This window comes from Manacus candei, unplaced genomic scaffold, assembly GCF_025592945.1.
Source record: "Manacus candei isolate 608988 ecotype Guabito, Panama unplaced genomic scaffold, ASM2559294v1 h1tg000025l, whole genome shotgun sequence".
In the NCBI taxonomy this organism is placed as follows: Eukaryota; Metazoa; Chordata; class Aves; order Passeriformes; family Pipridae; genus Manacus; species Manacus candei.
The window spans coordinates 5,114,837-5,136,608 of record NW_026138073.1 but is presented as its reverse complement, the minus strand read 5'-3'; the positions used below and the strand labels follow the sequence as shown (position 1 = coordinate 5,136,608).

The 21,772-nt window shown below is 46.4% G+C and overlaps 1 protein-coding gene across 3 annotated transcripts in view; it reads right to left on the bottom strand.

Moving 5' to 3' along the window:
• Positions 1-6,471: 6,471 nt before the first annotated feature.
• Positions 6,472-21,772, bottom strand: part of FRMD4B (FERM domain containing 4B) — an 80,040-nt gene continuing 64,739 nt past the window's right edge. For all 3 annotated transcript variants that reach the window (XM_051788898.1, XM_051788899.1, XM_051788900.1), the window contains 12 exons: positions 19,356-19,432; positions 18,751-18,889; positions 18,119-18,260; positions 17,860-17,993; positions 17,652-17,771; positions 16,165-16,393; positions 12,935-12,991; positions 11,324-11,471; positions 10,749-10,874; positions 9,267-10,072; positions 8,572-8,704; positions 6,472-6,982 (listed from right to left, as the gene is read on the bottom strand). In XM_051788898.1, coding sequence (XP_051644858.1) covers positions 6,862-6,982; positions 8,572-8,704; positions 9,267-10,072; positions 10,749-10,874; positions 11,324-11,471; positions 12,935-12,991; positions 16,165-16,393; positions 17,652-17,771; positions 17,860-17,993; positions 18,119-18,260; positions 18,751-18,889; positions 19,356-19,432 — 2,232 coding nt within the window. In that variant the 3' untranslated portion in view covers positions 6,472-6,861. The remainder of the gene's footprint in view (positions 6,983-8,571; positions 8,705-9,266; positions 10,073-10,748; positions 10,875-11,323; positions 11,472-12,934; positions 12,992-16,164; positions 16,394-17,651; positions 17,772-17,859; positions 17,994-18,118; positions 18,261-18,750; positions 18,890-19,355; positions 19,433-21,772) is intronic.

Here is a 21,772-nt window from a genome sequence, read left to right as displayed (position 1 = left end):
TGTAACATAACCTTGTGTTACTTTTAAGAAACTCACAGCCTGATGGGAGAATCTAAAATTGACAAACAGTAGCATACACCAAGCATGTCCAGCAATGCAGTGTAATGCAATACAGGGATTATAAAGGGTCAGATGATGGGATCTTAACAATAACAACCACTAAGTAAGAGGAGCAATCATAGAGAGACACCCTGTGGGAAAAACACTAGGGGAAAAAAAACACCCACCATACCTCCAAACCCTTACAGATATAAATATATCGGATTAAGTTTGTTGTTTAAATAGGGTAAGGACATCTGACTTTTGAAGTACTTGCCCAAGTAGTTTGACAGGGAGCTGCAAAGGCAACCCCCCTCGTGTGAAGCAGCAGGCACAGCAGTAGCTGGCACCAGGGCAAGATGGAGCAGCAGGGAGGGGGTATAAGCCCCTCACACCTTCCTCAGGTCAAGGAATCACCACATCTCGCTGTGTTGAGGTCTGACGATTTCCTTCGGCTCTGGAAAAGCAAGTGGAGTTTCACCTCCTGTTTCAGTGGAACCTGGATGTCTCTAATTTGGCCCCCAAAAAGAAGTTAGTGATTTTTTTTAATTTTTTTTTTTTTTTTTTTTTACTTTCCATTTTTAGAGAAGTCAGAGCAGCTAAACCAGAACTGCAATAACACAACACCAAGGACTCTTCGAGGAGCACCACCACCTTCATAACCTTTGGAAGGAGCAATCACCTCCACATTTATATGAAACCTGAATTCAGCACAAGCCAGGTGAGATGAGAAACAGAGTCGTTTGAGGGAACAGTGTGACCCTTCACATTAAACTAAGGCATATCTTTCTTCTATAGCATCCAAAGCCATCACAGCCCCATACCTCATGTCATCCCATCACCAAAATGTGTCCACAGGCAGTGATGCTGAAAAGGCCCCGTGGCCAGCTCGTTCTGCACACACGGCCACGTCCTTCCCTAACCTCAGCCCCAGAACAGGTGGAAGGATTTCTTCTAGAGTTACTCCAGCTGAGCCCGGGCTGGCTGCAAACTCTTCTCCATCTGCAGCTCTTCGATGACATCCTAATGATTAAATATAAATTGAGACTCATACCTGCTGTGAGCTGGGCAGGAGATGTCCTGGGACATGGAGCACATCCCTCTGCAGTCAAGGACTTGCTGAAGGATTTATGGTGATTCCCTTTGTGAGGGACAGGCAGGGATAACGAAGTTGGATGGATGGCAAGAAGGTGCTTCTTGGTTAAAGGTCTTGCTATTGTCACTAAGGCCCTGACATCTGTGTCATGTGTCCTTCTGGGCTGCCAGCACTGATCACAACTCACACTACCTCTTCTTCTTCCAAGGAGGAAATGTCACCTCAGATTTGACTTGCTCAGTCAGAACGCAGGGTAATTATCTTTGAGAATAAATCCTGACCTGGGAAATGATCCACGTGGTCTAACACCTTGGAGGGGAAGGGGAAGGTCCTGACAGACAGTGCAAAGGGTTGAGCACCAGACAGGGGTCTTCTTTGGAAAGCTGAGGATACACTGTCCTGGCATGCAAGGGTACCTGGCCAGTCAGTGATGGGACAGGGCAGGTGGAGGACAGAGCTGAACAGGGAAAAGAGGTGGATGCCAAGACAGCAAACATTGCCTCTACTTCCTCTGCCCAGGTCTGTGGGGGGATCAACTCTGTGGTCCTACCCAGTAGGTCACAATGCTGAGGTCAGGCTTAGAGAGCTACAAAAGTGTCCCAACCACACATCACTGTGGGCAATGACTGTCACCAGAACCACCAGCCACAACAAAATCCATTGTACAAAGTTTATACCTAAAATCAGGAACAGATGCCATGTGCAGCCCTTCCCCTGGCAACTCCATCTATGCCAGGATGAAGGTCCATTTTCCCACTGCTTGGGTGAAGAGCAAACACCCACACATGCAGTTACCCAAATTACAGAAATCCAAGTGCTAATTGATTCTGAGGAAGGCTGCCTTAAGCGGGAATATGTGGCTGTCCCCGAATTAGAGCTGTAGGTTCCCTTCCCTGGCTCTACACAAATACCACGTTCATTGATTATCAGTCAGATTGTCCCTGACTGATCCCAGGATGGATGCTGGGCTCTCCAAGCAGTCAATGCCAACAGCCTGGTGCCTTCAGAACAAGAAAGAGGGATAAGTCAGGGAGAGACACAATGCCCAGCACAGCTAGAAGCAGCAAATAAAGCTCTACCTCTTCACACATTTGCAAAATAAAATATATTTTCCCTCCCTGCTGTATTTATCTCTAACAGCTTCAAAAAGTGACAGAAGCAATCTAAAAACCACTGCAGGAAGTTTCTGTTACCAACAAGACAGAATGTTCCTCAGGACATGGAATTTTTTCCTTAGCACAAGACCCCTAGGAAAAAAAGAAATGCAAGGAAAACAGATAACTAAACTTAAATTAATAACCAATAAATAAACACAATTAAAAGTTTGTGTGAGGCTTTGCTATAGCTGAAACTCTCACCTTTCTACCTCAGAAATTTATTAAATATGACAGAAAAGCACAAAGGAGAAGGAAGAATAGTGTAGAAAGCAGGAATCCTGCTAGTAGTGGTGTTAACTTATCCAGACAGTGCCAGCAAGCGCAGCGATGGGAGCCTCTCCCCAGGCTCCCTGCACTGATCCCAATGCCCAGGAGATGGAGCAAACCTTCAGTCTTTATAGGGTTTCCTACAAATGTTCTGGGATGGGATGGGCCATGGTGGAGGCTTCTAACCCACCCAGGAGCTGTAAACATTGCTGCTGCATTGTTCACACTTATGCTGAACAAATTTTAAGATCACAAATGAAAAGCCAACAGAAACCTGCAAGAGTCACATCACATATTGAGTCACTTTGGCCAACAAGTTTTACCTAAATATACTGGGTTGAATTTTAAAGATTTGTGATCTTTAAAGGTTTGCCTGAGCTCAGGGATGGGGATCCTGGCCTAAGCCTTGTCCCTTTCCTGGTCCCTGCACTGCAGGAATGTCATACCACATCTCAAGAGTATTTCTGTTCAAAACAGCAGAGAAAAACCAGACAGCAATTAAAAACATGAGGCATGGCTTATTTTAGCTTAGTGCCCTAATGCCTTTTTAAGGATTCCTGGCAAGAACTGGGTTTTATTCTTCTTCATCCATCAACTAAAAGCACTTGGAAATGCTCCATTACACACAGATTTAAGTGAGGTTTTATTTCCCCTCCACACTCCCATCAGCAGCATCTGCCTTCTGAACAGAGAAATGTTTGTAAATTGAACCTTGTGGGTCTGGTGTTTCACCTTGTTCACCTCTTGGCTTTTTTAGATATTTCTTCACACCAGAAGAGGCAGGAAGGATTCCAGAGGAGCACCAGAGGCAGGGAGGCTCTTCTCTTCAATGCTGCGGGTCAGGCACTAGATGTCCTCAGTTATCCTGCTGAGGAAGGCTGTGGTCACACGGCAAAACACACAGATGAGGTAGGAATTCAAACAAAGCACAGGCAATTTGTATTTCAGCTGTGAACAAATAAGATAATGATTACAAGTATGTCTTTATTACCTCTTTAGCTGCATTACACACATCTGGTCTCTGGGAGCACCGGTACATGTACATCAAAACATCGCTCCAGAAATGCAACAAAGCAAACTGGAGGTCTGCAAAAGGCAAAGATAAGGGTCCTGGGGAACAACTGGCACAAGTCAGGTATCACCAGATCCCTTGTTGGCAATGGGCAGGAGGTGCCAGAGGGATGTTGTGCCTTCCCTCTCCTTCCCAGTGCCACTCAAGACTGACTCTATGCAACATCTGAGAAAGAAAAGTTGGAACTTATTTATTCCTCATCTGGGCCTCCTTCACTCTGTACTTCCATCCTTCATAAAAGTTCCTAAGAACACAACTCTTGCAGGGCCAAGCATGCAGAGAATGACAAAAGGGGTTCAAGTGCTGCAGCTGCCACCACGCCACTTCCATTTCCAGCTCCTCTGCAGCTCAGCTCCTGCTTACTGGAATTTGCAATCAGGCTCTGAACTCTGGCCATAGAGGTTTTATATCCAATATCCCCGAATATAGCAAACCATCCTCAACACCCTAACCCACCTCAAACTCTCATCTTCTCAACCATATCATCCAAAATCATCCTGGTCCTGTCCCATCAAGCAGGGAGGCCAGGCCAGGTGCCAGAGTTGTGCCAACACGGATGTGTCGAGCTGAGCTAAATCCTGACCACTGATGGAAAAGCCAACACAAAACTCAATGGCTACACCACTAAAATAAAGGAATGGAAACAATGCTTTAAACGGGGCACAGACTTCTTTACACACCTGATTTCCTTTTTAAATGAAAAGGTTTCAAAGCAGGCTGACAAATAATTGCCAGCCTGCACTGATGCCGTGAGCTCTGGGTAGGGAACTGGACTTTGAACCACTCAGCTTCTTGCTCAAAGCCCTGACAGTTTATAGCAGCCAGGAGTACGAGTCAATGAATGAAGAATTTGCAAACAGACAAACCACAAAAACTACTTGGAGAAACAGAAAAGTATGACAACATGGGGGTATTTTTATTGGGAACACCTGCAAGTTCTTGTTAATACTTATTTTCACCAGCAACCTGGAAATAAGAATAAAGTTCAGTGGTGGTTGTGAAGTTTAAGGATGTCACAAAAAGTAAGGAATGACAATTAACTCTGGGGAGAGGAGAGCAAGACTGAATGATCTCAACTGCTGAGTGACCAGGGTGCAGAAGCAGTTGTACATCCAGAAGTCACTCTTACTGAAAGGTGGGTATCTCAGAGGGCACAAACTCAAAAGAGGACCAAGCAGATGAGCAACACAATCCCAAGAGCCATGTTCCAACGGGGAAAGGCTGTGGCAATTTTTAGGTGCAAGGATAGACAAGCAAGAAGTATTTTCAACAACATGAGGCCACCTCTGTCTCTTCTACCACTGCCAGGCTGGGGCTGGGCAGCAGGTCCCAGGGATTGTGACCCTCCCATGGGGATGCTGAGTGAGCCCAGCTTGGTTTTCCTCAGGACAGCTGATGGAGAGGCAGAAATTCTGACTTACAGATGTGTTTTGGGAGTGTCTGAAGTGTCCTGGGAAAAGCTTCCCTCAGATGAAGCCACTGACCCTCTGCACCCAATCTAACATCACAGGCCAAAAGAAATCACACCATGGGGATTTACTTTAAAGCCCTGAAATTAACACACACTGCAGTTTTCCAAGCACTCGAGGAGAAACAGGAGGAATGCTGACATGGTTTTGGTAGCACACTTTTTAGTTTATTGACCTATACAAAATAATAGGTCTAAAAAATTCAGAAGTAGTAAAAGAATAAGCAAAAAGAGCTTTTGCATTTCTAGAAGGCTATACAAATATGCAAAACCAAGGAAATAAGTTATTTTTTATTTTGTTTTTGTTCGTTTAATTCCAAATCGCGACTCTAATAATACAAACGACTAAGTACCAGCTTAACAAGTGTGTCCTCCTGTATATATTACATGCTCTGGAATATTGGTAAAAAAACGTCAAAAAAGTTTATCAGAAACTTTTCTATTCACAATATGAACAAGGAGTAACTAATCCTTTGTATAAAAGAACAAAAGAGCACCATTTCTGGAATCCTGAAGCACAGTACAGCTGAGAAACGGGAGAGATTTTACCGTATGCCGACGAGTCATTGGGAATCTCGCAGGATAACCCATGCCAATTTGTTCCTACAGGTGGATGATGTGAGGTAGGTTTATCCCTCTTCAATCAAGACTGCAGTCACGTTTTTTTTTTCCCCCTACACAAATGGTTTTGTGAAAATGCTGTTCTGTCACTTAGTGACTTCGCAACGCACCTGGCAGTTCAGATGGCTGGCGGTACAAATCCTAATGCCCCTCGTTTTAAGGCACCCACTTGGCTGTTTGTGTTTGCATCCACCTTCAAATACTGGCCATTACTACCAAACTGTTCCCTGTGTGATCACTGGAGCTCCCCACCGTGGATCCTCGATCCACTGTGACAGAGTAACACAGAATTGTCACCCGATGAACAGGGGTCACCATGCAGCCACTGTGAAAATTTGCCTAGTTCTCCACACAGATGTACCATGGAAAGGTCATTAAATGTGTTGTTATTAATGATGCTTTATCATAGAAAAGAGAGTTCAAAGTTTACTGCTTCTGTTTCCAAAATCCACAATCGCCTACAGTTTTACACGACATATTGTGTCAGCAAGTTTTCTTTCCAGAACTTGCTTGTGGTGCTAACAAACACTCTTAACAACACCTCAAAAATTGGATAAACTCAATCAAACCTCCATAACAAAAAAAACCCCAGCCTTCCTTCAACTCATGTTCCAATACTGATTCAGTCACCCTTTGCCTCACTCACACACACAGTATCTATCCTTCATAAGCCTATGAAAGTCCTTCCAGGTCATCATAAGCCATGGCAGAATAAATTTTCATTTTCTTCTTCTTCTTTCAGACACCAGAATTGTGCTCCTAGAATTCCTGGTTTTTCCATTACAGTCTTCTTTTCACATTTTTTTTTTTTTCCTCTGAGGTTTGCCTTCCACATCTTTCAATCTTCCCAAAAAGTGCTTGCTAAATATAAATACTTCAACCAAGTGCTGCATCTAGTCACAGATGAACTGTGGCTTGCCCTGGCTCGTGTGGGCCATCCGGATTCACAAAGAAACGCCATCCACGGTAAGACTTCTGTCAGTTTGCTACAGTCCCTCTTAATGCTGATTTTAATCTTTCCCAGCAAAAACAGCCTGCTTCCTCTTTTTGTTCAGTTTGGGAGTTCCACCCGAGATCCGCCTCGGAGTCACAGCGTTTTGTGCAAGGCACGCGGGGGCAGGAATGTGGGGCCGTGGGTGGGCTACACCAGCGTCCCGGGCTTGGAGTCCTCGTGCCAGAACAACCTCTGCTCACTGCTGGGCAAGTCTCCTTCCAACCGATCCTCGTCGTCAGCACCCAGCTGGCTCGGCTCCGTGTACGTTCTGTAAGACAGACACAGCACCAGGGATCAGCTGAGGGTCTTCCCCGGCCCCCCAAATTCATGCACCTCCCTTGGGCTCAAAGCAACGTTGGTTATTGTGAGTTCACCTCGCTGTAATTTGGGTCCAAACACCAACCCGGTTTTTTGCCGTAATTAGTAAAATTTGCATGCAACAGGTACCTCAGCTGATCAACACTGTCACAGAATCACGGAGTGGCTTGGGTTGGAAGGGACCTTAAAGATCATCTTGTTCCAACCCCCTGCCCTGGGCAGGGACACCTTCCACTAGAGCAGGTTCCCAGCTCCATCCAGCCTGGCCTTGAGCACTGTCAAGACCATTGAACATACTGATTGCTTGTTTGCCATGATCACATTAAAGCAGAAAATAAAACAGATGAACAGTCAGACAGTGGTTCAGAATATTGAAAATTAATAGCTAATAAACCTAATTTAGATCAAGCTGCCAGTATAAGTCAAATTTTCAAACCCCAATTATAGGAAATTAAGAAATTAGTAGGAACTGTATTTTTAAACACTGTTGCTGTAGATATTTTAAATCACTGCAATAAAACAGCCCATAGCATTTCACTCAGGAAAAAAAAAAAGGGATCTAGCAGCAGCTTTTACATATTCTCTTACACTTTCATTTATTTTAAAACAAACAAAATTAAAAATTCAGTATTTTCACACAAGTCTGTCTGGCAGCCAGTACAAACTGCAACCCACAAAGCAGGAGGCACATGTGGAGGTGGGGTACTTACTATGGTTGGCTCCACTTTGCATAAGTGTATTTAAATGTGATGGCATTTGTGGGGGCAGAGTCACTCCCCAGGGCAGGAGCTCTCTGTCCTCACTGCCAACAGACAGCCTACTACAGCGGGGAGGGAAATATGAAAATGCCAAGTCGAAACAGCGAGAGAGTTGCAGGAATTCCTGCAAGGCCCGAGCAGACCCTGGGCTCCCTGCAGCCCTTGGGAAAGCCCTCACGAGCAGGGGGGCTCTGCAAGCAGCAGCAGGTTCCCCCAACTCCTGGGTCCAGCTCTGCCAAAGGAGATGCACTTGGCAGAGGTGGAATTGCCTTTGAATGCAAGCACTAAGATGTGAGGCTGCAGAGAGCTGCTTCCTCTCCTTGTTTTTCCAAAAGTTCATCAGCATAAGCACTACAGCTTCAGAAACCCAGCAGGACTGTGTGCTGCCAAACTGCTGATGGGGTGCAGGAGAGACCCCCCCCAACACAAGGAGTGAGAGGGACTGGGCTCAGTGGGTGCTCTGCCCATAACATTGCTCAGAGCATCACAGTCACCAGGGAGTGTGAGATCTGTGATGGTCCAGCACCAGCCAGATGAAAAGGCTGTGCAACCAATGAGTTCATCCTTCACTATGGTTGCTCCCTCCTTCCTTGAGAGTCAGTGGTACAGTTAGTGATGGTACAGCTGATCTACTACACACAGAGAAAACCTGCTCTCAAGATGCCAGTTTTACAAGTACTCTTCATCCTGGCTCTTTGAAATAAAGCGGATTTTCTCTGAAGTTTTAAGAGCCTGTGAAATGCAGGAGGAAGGGCAGAAAACCCAGATATACTCTACTCACCTGCTCTGCAAAGGAAGGTTGCCATAAACATTCCCATAACAGCTGGCATAAGAGGAATGAGACAACGTATCATAGTCTGAAAGTCCCAGTGCAACCGGGTTTCTCCAGTTCCCAGCAGTGTTTGCAGAAGATGCTGTAAGTTAAAAAAATAATTACAACAAATTAGATGTTTCTCCAGCTAAATCAGTTGAGACAAACAAGACAATTCTCATCAGTGATCTCTATGGGTTTTTGCAGGACACTCACGCAGACAATGCAAACACAAAACAGGGAGGAAAGTACAGATGGTGTCCTGAAGCCAGGGAATCTCTTTAGAAAGACTGTCTGACCCATTCTGTGGTGTCCATTGGACTGTGTTTTGGAAGCCATCACAGCCACTGCATTTAAATGGCATGAAGTTTTGCACATTGCTTCTAGTTGGTAAACACACCTCTTTGAAACACATTTGGCTCTTTGTACCTCTCTGGATTACTGAGCTTACAAAGAGCAAAAGGCAGTTTTTACCCTTAGGAGAAGGCATCAAGACTTTCTTCCCAAGAACGGAACAAGATCTTACTCGGTTCCTCATCCACCTTTCAAGACAGAGCTCTAGCCTGGCTTTAACTCTGACTTCATTTAGGCAGCGAAGTGAGGCAGAACTGAATGCACAGCAGGGACTTACAAAAACACTCAGCACAGATGAATTCAGACATTACCTGAAGAGAACGATGACACCCGACTGCTCGGAGAGCACGGCGTCTGCAGACCAGCAAAGCCCAAACTCCTCTGAGATCCTCTGTCAGACTCAAAGCCTGCCTGCAGGCTGTGACCCTGCTCCTTCTGGCTGGAGGCACGTTGGTACCAACCACGGAGATGCTCTGCTACTAAGGCCTTGTGAATGTTTTTGGTTATGTGCTCCGTTTTGGCAACCTGCTTCCTGGGAAGCCGTAGGGTTGCGTAGGGGTTGTGTGGTACTCTGTCCACCTCGTCCTCGTGGTAAGCCCTGAATTCCCTGTAACGGTCGTATCCGTAGTGTGCCGACGAGCGGTAGGAGGGATTGACGCTGTACTGCCCCTCCGTGTCACTCTCATACACATACCCTCCGTTGTAATAGACGTCGGGCTCGGTGTACGGGGAATATCCAGAAATAGAGTAATTAGAGGAAGGCTGCTCCTGATTTTTGTGGTAGACACCATTGCGGACATCCTTATGGGCGAGGTTTGGCATACTCCCTGAATTTGCGGCGGAAATATTATGTTTCTTTGACCGTCTTCGACCCCTGGTCCTGTTGTCGAGTGTCTGAGTAGTGTAATACGGATTGGGAGTGGGTGTCACGCAGTAATACTCTGCACTTGACTGGCTAGTGTAGGATGATCCGTCGTCGAGGATCTCTGTGCTGCTGCTTCGCTGGGACTTGGAGAGGGTGAAGGCTGACTTTTCAGCGGGAGTCTCGGAGAGCAGGTGGGTTTGGGATTCCAGACTTCCGCTGCGCTGCCGGCAGTGGTGTGGGGAAACATCTGGCCTGAAACAACACAGATGTTGGTCGGCAAAAGGCAGCCACACAACCATACACACAGAGCTGGAGAGAGCATGCATGGACATGTCAGCTGCCTCCTGATCCAAGCACAGTGTGAACCCAGCCTTATCTTTCCTCACAGAATATCTGCACCACAAGAAACTCAGTTTGGCTGAGTTTTTTTATTTGCTGCAACACTAGGAGACCTCTCACATAATAATCTGTCACAGTGAGCAAGGTTAATCTGTCACAGGGGTACACACAGTGAAGGTCACAAACACACATTTAGTAATGATTTACAGGAGGGCTCCCTCAGTTTTTAAGCAGGTAAAGCCTACACAAGTAACGAGATAGGAGGAGAACATGGAGAGGTGGGATTCCTGTGGCTCCATCTCCCAAAGCTGCATTACCCCAAACAAACCAACCCTGGGCTCTTGATAACACTGGAAGATTCATAGCATGCCTCCTTCCCCAGCGTGGATTCTCAGCTGTCTAATAACACCTGTGAGGTCACGTTGCAGCTCTCTCCCCACAGTAATGGCACTAACTTGCACTTTGAGAGCCTAACCCCATACAGCAGGGAAAGCTGTATGGCAAAGGACCCTTCACCCTGTTAACACCATTCGCTTTTATTTTTCTGCTGCCTAAGACGGACACGGCACTCAAAGCAAAGGTCCCTTACTGTAAGTGGCTGCTGCTGTAGGCATTTCGTGTGAGCACAGGGGTTGTGGGCATGCTCCTCCCCCCGTGGGGCTGGGGCGGCCGGTCCAGTGTCCGGTAAGGGCTGCTGTGGGTCGAGAGCACGTCCCTGTAACAGGAGACAACCCCGTTTAGGTTAAACACAAGTTGTACCACGCTGAGTATGAGCTCCAAAGTCTTGGAGATAAAAAAAAAAAAAGAAAGGCAGAGCAAACAGGGAAGGGCATAACTAGATGTGCTTCCCTGTGTAAAGAACAAAGTTGTTAAAAAGGAAGAAAAAATTCAACCCCTTCTTGGTCCTCACGGGATGGCTGAAAGGAAAAGCTGCTGCCAAAGGGCAGAAGCATGAAGGAGAAGGGACAGAGCAGACAACAGAGAAGCAAAGGAATCGAGTTTGAAAATGAAGCATATCACAGCTAAATGGTTACATATGGCTATAATTTGACTTTTGAACTTCCCAGGAAGGAGTGTTCTGTAGGGGCAGGGGCTAGGCAGGGGCAGGATGGAGCTCATGCCAGCAGGTTCTCCACATGCACTGCAGCAGCAAGATGTGCCTACCTGGAGTGTCTGGTTTCCAAGAGCTGCTCGTTTATGGATGACTTTCTGAGATGAATTCTCTCCACCCCAAGGGACTTTGGTGGAGGAAGTCTTGGAGAAAGCTGCGCAGAGCTGGGTCTCTGTGCTGCCACAGGAAGCGATTCACTGACTGTTGGAAAGGAATATGTATTTTGTTAGCAAAATCCTTGGTGGTTTTGCCCTGTATACAAATCCGCGGTCCCTAAGGAGAAGTACTTTGCACTCCAGAGACAAGGGCAGAAGCTGTGGGTCTAGAAAGGCTCTCCTGCCTGCACTGAGCTCTCTTGCACATGGACAGGACATCGTGGAGGCTCCTACAGATCTCAGCACCACCGACTGCTACGGAGATTACACCCAGCTTGGGGCTGTGCCAGATCACAAAACAGAACTTCCTTGGAAAAACTCTGTTTGCAGAGCAATCCTTTCAAGGGCCAAGAAGGCAAGCTTAGCCTCTGCAAAGACCAGTTCCCATCCCTCACCTTCCAACTCTTACTTGAAAATGACATTTTAAGAATTAGTTTTTAAATAAAACCTAAAAGGGACTGACTTCAAAAGCGACTGAATGAGCAAAGACAACTGACAGACAAATTTGGCTGAAGGCAACTGGGAAGATGCTGGTTTGATCCTTGTTCTCACTTTGCTTAGGGCACAACTCAGGTCCTGACAGAGCCAACAGGAAACTCCAACTAATACATATAAATGCAGGTCGAGCATCACAGAGAACATGTTCACAAGCCTGGCTCTACTTCTACTTGTACAAGCAGGAATCAGGTGTAACTCCATTTTAAAGCACCAGATGGGTTGTACCAGTGTAAAACTGGGACAAAGTGGGATCAGAATCAGGGCCCAACTGAAAAGTGAGTAATAATTTAGATAATGTTTGTCCCCAAACGATGATTAGCCAGTTTAAGGGAGAGGCAAGCCAAGATCTTTCCACCTGGTGGAACAGGGCGTGAGTATATGTCTGTGGGTGTGTGTGTGAAATGAGTAAGCTGAGCAAACACCAACCCAAGCAAGATGCAAGCTCACTAGGGAACAGATAAATGTAAACAGTGTTAATATCTGTGACTATTCTACTTTTATGTAAGTTTTATAGTAGCTGTGAGGACAGAAGGGCTGTCCCTCCAAGCTTCTAAAGTCCTTCACCTCTTATCCAGCTCTGGCCAGGTCCTAGGGATCTAGTATTTGACATCCACAGTGCCCTCAGCTTGCAGGTTGGTCATGTTAAAACCAACTTCCTTCTCTAAAGATGACTCAGATCAGCTTACAGAGCAGAAACTTTCAAGAACTAACCCATTAAGAGAAAAGACATTCCTGATAAGCTATTATTCCTCTGCTACAAAGTAATTTATCAATAAAAGCCACCAATATCACAGAATCATAGAATGACTCATGTTGGAAGGGACCTTAAAGATCATCTAGTTCCAAACCCCTGACACAGGCAGGGACACTTCCACCTAGACCAGGTCACTCAAAACCCCATCTAACCTGGCCTTGAACACTTCCAGGGATGGGAAATGCTAAAGGACATTAAGTCAAAGGAATGACTCTGAATGGACACACTCCATAGGAAGAAAAGGATAAACATCATACCATCGTCATAGGTGGTTGTGTCAGACAGGGAGCTGCTCTCAGATGGAATTATATCATCTGTGAATGAAAACAAACACTTTAAGCATAGGAGGCCCAACACCAACTTCAAAATATCCTAATACAGTTTATTTTCTACAGTTTCAGAGCCAGCTACTATCTGTAATGCTGCACTCCATATGCTTTAGCCCCACAGCCTGAAGACAGTCCTGCTTCATGTCATCCCCTCGTGTCTCTGCTGCAGCTCAGCAAGTGACCCAGGCAACTATCAAAGGAGATTTTTTTTTCATCTGCAGCAGGAATCAGGCCAAGATTTACAAGGGTGTTTTCCACCCAACTTCCAACAGATCTCACAGGGTGTTTTGGAGATCAGGAACCTACACAGACACGTAGATCTTGGCTGTTAGCATCTAATCTCCTCCAGGTACACCTGAAACCCCACCAGGTAGGTACAAAAAGGCTTTTGAAATTTGGCATTTGTTTTTGAATGTTTCATCAGCAGATTCTGTTTCAATTAAATTAATATCAATCCAGAATAATTCCACTGATTTCCACCAAGTTATTGCAAATTCCAGCAACACAGAAAGCAGGAACTGTTGCATGGACATACAAATTTTTCCTTTCTTTTACATTTTATTATTTATTCAAAGCACTTTACAAGGCACCTGCCTGTCCTCTCACCTTGATACTGCACCTCAGTGAGAAACAGCCTGTCCTTGCTAAGGTTTGGAGCAGACCAGCAGCAGCAGAGAAATTAGGCTGCACTAGAGATAATTAACCCATAGAAGAATCTGTTGCTAGGCTGTTTCTGGCAAGATTCAGCACTGGTGGGATGAACTTCCATGCATGAGAGAAAGGAAGCAACAAAAGATGACAGTGGCATGCAGTCTATGACACCTGGCTCTCCCAACAGCCATCAGGAGCCCAGGCAATGTAAGCTGCTTCCCTGCTGTCACAATTTGCTGCGAGGAAAGGTCTGGTTACAAGAATTTGGTAAAGAGAGCAGCTGTTCAAGAACAGCAAAAATCAGGGCTGGCCCCTGCCCTGGAGGGACTTGTCAGACCACCGAGGATGGGCTGCAGCTCTCTCTGCAACCTGACACTGGGAAAAAGCTTCAGGGGAGCTGATTCATGTGGATTTGACCATGGGGCGGTAAAGATGGAACTGGGCCCAGTGCAGGGAGGGAAGAAAACCTGCCCAGGAAAAAAAAAAAGCTAAAGCCTAAAGCTACACTGCTGGTTTCAGGTGGAGTCTGCAGTGCTGACATATTCAGATATGCTGACATATCTGAGTTTAAGTCCCAAATCCGTGCAATTCCCTGCAAAAGGGGAAGACACTCTGGGCTACAGAGGAAGTGAAGGAAAAGAGAAAGTGGAACATGGGGAGCAGTCCAGTATTTTCTTCACCTCCTATCCCTTGGGGCTGGGAGGAAAAGAGCTATTGTTTGATTCAATAAATCAATGGTACTATGTAACACATTATTTCCAACGAGTCATCCCCCAAACTCACAGACACAAGTGACTCATCACTGCTCAGCCTTCTGAAAGCTGTACCTTGAGCCTGAGAGTACCGCTGGTGATGGTGACAAGTTCACACACAAAATCAATTATTGAAGCAGACAACAGCTCTGCTTCAGGTAAACAAATACACAGTGCAAGAGCCTGGAACTGGAAGGGATGCAGCTGCTTATTGCTGGTTAAGTATTCACTGTCTTGCAGTCCCTAACTCCTGGGAGACCCTCCGAGACACAGAATCCGGTCCCTTTTGGCTGTGTCCACCTTCTCAGGGAGCAAACAAGGATGTCATGTACTAAAGGATGGCATAAATGCATAAGGACCAACTCCCAAGTCGCTTGTTTGCACAACAGGACAGAAAGCTGCCAGCAAAAACAGCAGCAACCTGGATGGATACTGCCTCACTGGGCTCTCGCTGCTCACTGCCCTTCCTGCTCGTTGCCACACACCACATGTCGCAGGTAATACAGGACCTTTCACAATCAGCATCCACACTGGTGAGCAAGAGACTGGAAAAACAGATGTTTCCTTCCTCTCTGTCAATCAGGAACTAGCTGGGCCACATTAAATAGAGATCATCAGCCTTTCAGAGTAAGCACCTTGTGATGATGGACAGCCCAGTGCTGCCACGGTGTGTGATGGGTAAGGATCCAAACTAAGCCCTCAACAAGAATGGGACATGGCAAAGGGTTCCCCAACAGACATCTGGCACAGGAGAAGGGTCTCTTCCAGGGAAAACACACACTGGGAACAGGTCATGTCTCAAGGGCCAGTAAGAGGGTACCAACATAAACAGCAGAAAAACCTTGCATTTTCTTTCCCACCCTGTAATTCCCAGGAAAAATCTCACTGACCTCACAAAACAGCATTTCCTCTCAGACAAGGGGGGATGAAATAAATCAATTAAACATTAGCAATTATCCCTATATATTTTCCATGAATGGAAGAAGTAATACATGACCTAAAACTGTTAATAACTATATAGACTAGAAGAGTCACAATATCCCTGAGTTTCTACTACTCCCAAAATCCTTCAATTGGCTTGGATACTAGCAGGTTTCCACACATTATCCTATGAAGCAGAAAGAACCTTACCTCCCTTAGGAAAATCACATTTTCAGAATGGAGGACCCAAGGGTATCTGCTTTCACCATGCTCATCACTGGCAAATGGATTTAGTAAAAAATCTGTTTGCTACTATTTACATTCATCAACTCCTGAACTTCACTTATGTCTTCCAAGAAATCAGGAATCTCGAATCAAGAAACAATGTCTTTGATCCTTATTTCCCGGATCCTGCAGAAAAATTTGCCCGCTCTATTTTTGCTCAAACTGGAGTGTTGTGGGAGGGAAGGGGGAGAGATTTTGCACGTGGCAGCTCAGACGAGCAGCTGCACTCAATACACCAGGAATTCAGGCACTAGAAAAGCTTCGTCCAAGCTGTTCCTGCCAGCCTTTTCGTGTACAGCACCTTCAGTCCATACCTGGTGCTTGAACTTGTCTGCACTTGTTCCTAAAACTGTGGCTTGCTCTGCCCCCAGCCTACAGCAGTGCACTGAGCGTATCAGATGCAGCAATTGCATCTTTTATTTTCTTATCTAACTGCCTTGGAGAAGATAAAAACCATATAGAGAAGATGTAAACAAAGCTTCTAAGTAAGCCAAATTATTCCCCCCCCCCTCCTGTTTTCATCAGAACACGGGGAATTCTCCTGCTTACCTGGTAGAGCAAGAGTTGATTTCTGGGTTGGTTTTTTGCCACACTTGATTCTATATTCATTTATGGAATTTTCTATCTCTTGCAGCTTTTTTACAGCATCAGCATACTCTTGCTTTCTTTTCTTCTTCACATTTTTGCAGAGGTCTGGCTCACTGGCAAGTTTCTTTGCAGCTTCCACCAGCTTCTGGTGTATGATAAAATTGCTCTCCAAGTCCTGCAAAGTAGGATCCTGCAAATTTGTGACATGAGTTACTTCCTCATACTCCAGGTAGAAATTATCAATGAAGGTTATTAAACAGAACATCTATTTTTGTGGTAATAAAGTGAAATCTTGAGCACAAAATACAGAAACACCAAAGTTTATACACAAGAAAAATCTCAGCATATGAAACTCTTAGATCTTATTTCTATGACTAGTGTAAGATTATGAGATCTCTTGGGCAAGATCCAAAGTTCTCAAGCCTGGGTGACATAACACGGACACTTAAATTCAAGTTTAGGCTGCTAAACCTCCTGCTACGAGACCAACCCTGAAAACATCTGTTCAAAATCTCTCTCCACTTTGGAGAAAATAAAAATGGAAATTTGTATCACCATACCTACGTAACAGGGAGTTGGAGGCTTTAATTAATTGTTTGTAAACTGCTTTGAGAAGCTCAGATGAAAGGCACTGCAGAAGCGCTAAGCAACACGTTATTAAATCTGGTCAGCAGGATTTTGGTTTAATAGCATTTAAGCAGTCACATAAAATCACTTTGCTGCAGACATGGAACACACCAGCCCTGCCAGCCAGGGCAGCAAGTTTCTGGTGAAAGACAGATGCCAAGTGCCCCACACCTACTTACTGCTTGGATGATACAGCTTGTTAACAAATCTCACAAGGGATGAGGGAGAATGATGTGCATCCAGAAACTGTAAATATCTGAATTACCATATCGCCCGAGTCAGTCTCTGCCAGCAAAGTTCATTTCAGCTTCTTGAGCAACACACAGAGGTTTTACTTAGGTGGAACCTGCATTAAGCTAGAGATAAAACTCCTCCTCCTGTCACCTGTCACACAGCTATGCTCACAAACAGATGATTTTGCAAGGGGGACAGTGCACACCCCTGCCACCTTCTGGGTTCAAACACAATCCCAACACAGCGCAAGTCAATGTTCCAGAAAAGCTCAGAGCCATGGGCTGCCAAATTGCATTATGCACCTGCTCTCCTCTAATTAGCAGCAAAATGTCCATTAAAATTCATGCAGCATGGACAAATCAGAGGTTCAGGTTGGGAGAACTTAAGGCCTTTTCAAACAGCCAATTTCCTGGTCATTTCAAAGGCAAAAGAAGGGCAGTACCCATCTAAATTTCCCTCTCTATGCAAGTGACTGTCCCAGCTGCCTCCTCTTAAACACCCAGGGAAGAGCTGGATTATTTACAAGTGGCTTTGGTCACTGGTCTGGCCACCCCACCCGTGCTGTGAAAACAAAGTGCCGCTCTCACCTCTTCACTTGGCAGCAGGTTGTCATCCAGCTTGAAGGCTGTGCCAACACGTCTTCTGACCTGGGGAGGTTCCTCTCCAGCACTCAGAGGATACTCCTTGGGCATCTTGCCCGTCAGCTCCTGGGGAACAGAGAGGGTCCAGGTAAAGTCCAGCGGGAGAGAAGGGCTCCCACCCACCCGACCCCAGCGTAAGGTGCAGTTCTCTCACCGCCTCTCGCAGGCAGATTTTCTTCAGCTCCTCAACTTTCTGAAGCAGTTTTTCCTGAAGGAGTTTCTCTTTCCTCTTTAGTTCCATAATTTTCTCCTTCTTTTGTTCTTCACTGACCTCTGAATCTTGAGAGCCTAAAAAACACACTCTGTATAAGAGGATTTCCAGGTAAAAGCCATTTTTATCACCTGCTAGTCTCCCTTTTAATATGCACAAGCCCCATTGTACTTGGCTACCTCACATTTGCACACAGTATTACCTGAGGAGATCAAACTGCCATTGCTGGCCATGATAAGCTGGTTCTTGGCCTCCAATGTCACCAGCTTTGAAACTTTTGGTGTTCCCATCTCTGTCAGGTCCATGGCGATATCATCCAAACTTCTGGCTGAAGGAATTTTTGCCTGAAGGAGTTAAAAAAAAAAAAAATCCAGCCTCATTGAGTTACCTCTAATTAACTTCAGAACATGGGATCATACAAGATGACGTTTCAAACCTCATCTACCGCAAAATTAAGGGCTAAAGAAACAGCATCAGTCCTGCCATCCCTCTCTCCTCTGCCCCAAAACCTGAACCAATCTCCCAGCTCAAAAATCTCTTTGCTATTTGCACAGTGTTCAAAACAAACACAGGAAGGAGACAAAAGAAAAAGCAGATTAAACACCCAGACGTGGGAATTCCCTCTTCTGTAATTATACTTCCACAGCCCTTAATTGCAGGAGGCTAAAATGGATCGAATAGCAATACTGTCACTAATAGACTGCTCAAAGAGCTGACAAAAACAATTTGTAGTTTTTCTCTGGAGAGTAGTTCATTTGTGGAAAAACATACACCAAAGTATATACAGGAAAGGTGTTGAAACTCATGTCCTCAGTAAAATGCCTTATAACTTACTTTGCTTTGCTTTCTGTCCAAGTAAAACTGGTGTTGACTGATTGCCATCACCCAGATGGACTTGATCAGGGAAGTGTTTGCATACCAGGTCTGCACTACCAGTCCACTCTGACCAAAGGTCCTTCTCGACACCGAAATTCTGAGGAGGTGAAAACAAATCCAATTTCATGACAGGTCTTTAAAGTCCCAAATGCCTCTCTCTTAACTGGGCAAGACTCAGCCTTTGGAGATGCAAAAACTCAGATTTCCTCCTCCCCATCTCCCAGTGCTGCCGTGATTTTGGCCACGACAAACAGTCCTTCCTCTGCTCCACAAACTCCCCCAGTGGACACCACAGGCAGTCTGAGAGGACACCCAGAGCTGTAACACATCAACAGTCTCTCCAGCTTGCTCGTTAGGACCGTGACCTTCCCTCTGCAACATCCCAGCACTGCTCTTTACCCACAGCCCGGATGCAGCCCCTGCCAAATGCCGGGTCAGGATCAGTCCTAAAGCCCAAAGTAAACTCAGAGACACCTCCCAGCCCATTCACCAACACCAGATGATGAATCCCCACTCTGGGTAAAGATTCATCCTGCTGGGAGAACTGCCTCCTCCAGCCTTACCTGCGGGGATCGTGTACTTCCACAGCAAACTTCTTCTCACGGAAATAGAGATTTTCCAGCTGTTTCCATTGAAATAGCTAGGAGAATTGGGAGAGAGAAGCAGAACACCATCAATAAAAAATCACCAGACTTCTCTCCCCAAGGTGATATAATCTCAGCAAATTACAATTCCTGTGTATCCTCTATGGCATGGACTGAGCAATAACAACATCCATTAAAAGAAGCACATAAATATAAATATGAAGGATGTCCCTCCAGTAATTTCACACTCTTACAGACAATGCATTGCAAATTGGGGATTCTGCCAGTGACAACACCCGTTTCCACCAGTACCACATTTAATTTCACTCCTAGAAGTTCCCAGAAGTCTTATGAGGGCAGATCAAGTCCTTTTGTCTCTGATCAAAACCGAAAATCTCTTTACAAAGTAATTGCACAGACACCTATGGTCCTTCAGTCAGAACATCCCAAGGGAATAGCAGCAGCTTGGGAAAACCAAGACCTTGCTCTTCTGAAGACAGTGTGTGAGAGATCCAGAGTGACATTCTGGAGCAGGAGTATACCATGTACAGAGAGAGAGCGGCCACAGGAGGAAGCCACCCCCCAGCACACACATTTGTTAGAAAATTACATATTTCCTGCAAAGTACCAGCTGGGAGAAGAGATCAAAGGCAGTCAGGGCTTGGCAGCTGCACCCGTGGGATCAGAATTTCATATGAATCTGCTCTCCCTTTGCACCAGCACCAGCCACCCTCTAGGGATGATCCATCAGGGGCTGCATCTTCTCAGCCCAGCCTTGGCCAAGCTGTTCCCTGGCCCCTCAGTGCAGGTCTGGGCAGCACCACCTCCTGCCCCTCTCCAGCAGTGCCAGGGTGCCTGGGCAGACACAGGGTCTGTGTGGGTGTCCCCAGGGATGTCCCCTGAGGACGATGGGGTGCACAGGTGCAGCAGCACACTATAGTTTACATCCAGCTGCTTTCCAGAGCTACAGCCCACAAGGAGGTACCGGAGGTACTTCCATCCAGACTGGGCAGGCAGGGACAACATCCAGTTACAAATCAGCCTCCAACACCAGCAATCCAGAAGAGGCACCCAGACCCTCACAGTGACTCCCCCCTTCCTCACTGGAGTTTTTCCAAAGCCTCCAAGGGTGCAGCCACCACACCAGAAAGCCCCAGGACACACAACATTACTGCTGACCTCTGCCAAAACCTGACTTGCTATGCTCCCTCCCACTACAGAAGCACTTCAAGTTTTGTAAAAAATGTGTTCCACTGTGCTGCATCTGAAACATCCTTAACACAATGAAGCATAACCCAGTGCATGTGCTTGGGGGGAAAAGTGGCTCTTTCAGCAGCCTTTCCCTCTGTTCAATGGAAGGTTTCCTTTCTAGGACTACAACTGAGTACTGAAACATGCTATAGGAAAAGTGAAGCAAGTGGAAATGCAATTTACTTAAATTAATAAATCAGGTTCCAGAGGATCGTGGAAGTTTTACTCTGCTGCTTAAGTAAGTTCGTCTTACAGCCCCTCTGCCCAATCACGCTGCTCTCGGAAGTGCCTCTTTACAATTTGGCACCAGACTTTTAAACAAATACATTTTAAAAGATACAAAAGGAAACAGCCCAAGCATTATGTCAGGACATTGAGCAACAGTGCCCGTGGGTGCTCCAGCAGGGAGGGATCCCAGCACGGCCCCGGTTGCTCCCCCCATCCCACACTCACCTCCCTGCAGGACTGATCCTGGATTCCCGGCCCCCCCGGGCAGTATCAGGGGTAACATGAGCAGAGCAGAGCTGAGGTGCCCGTGCAGTCTCTGTGTCCCTCTCGTGCTGCTCCGCTTTGGCGGCTTCACCTCCCACTGCTGACACACTCCTGACATCACCAGCTCCGCTGCAACGCCTCCCACACACCCTTTTCCCCGATAAAGGGAAAACCCAAGAGGAGGGAACAGAGGCGGCTTCTACCGAGGGGCTGCACCCCTCCGAGCACCCTGAGCCCTTGTGGGGGCCGAGGTGGGAGCGAGGCAGTGCGGGGGGCTGCCATGGGGTCTGCACGGTGCCGTGTCCCAGCCCCGCTGCCCTTGACTCACACCCCAGAGGCAACAGGTTCGACCAGAAGCATCATCGCGGCGTTCCCGGCCGGTCCCGGCGCCCGCTCCCACGCTCGTAAAAGCGATGGGCGTGCTTCAAACATGACCTCTGGAAAAAAAACGCCTCTTATCGTCGCGGGTGATGACTCCTCGTCCCCTTTATCACTTCCTTTGGGTTTTTCCCCTCCGGATGCGCTCGACATTCCCGAGGGCTGTGGGAAAAGGGGCCACCTGTCCAAAGGGCAGCAGGGCGTGATGAGGGTCGCGTTTTGCAGGGCAAAATGGAGCAGCCCCACCACCTGGAGCAGCCTCCTGCCCAGACAGA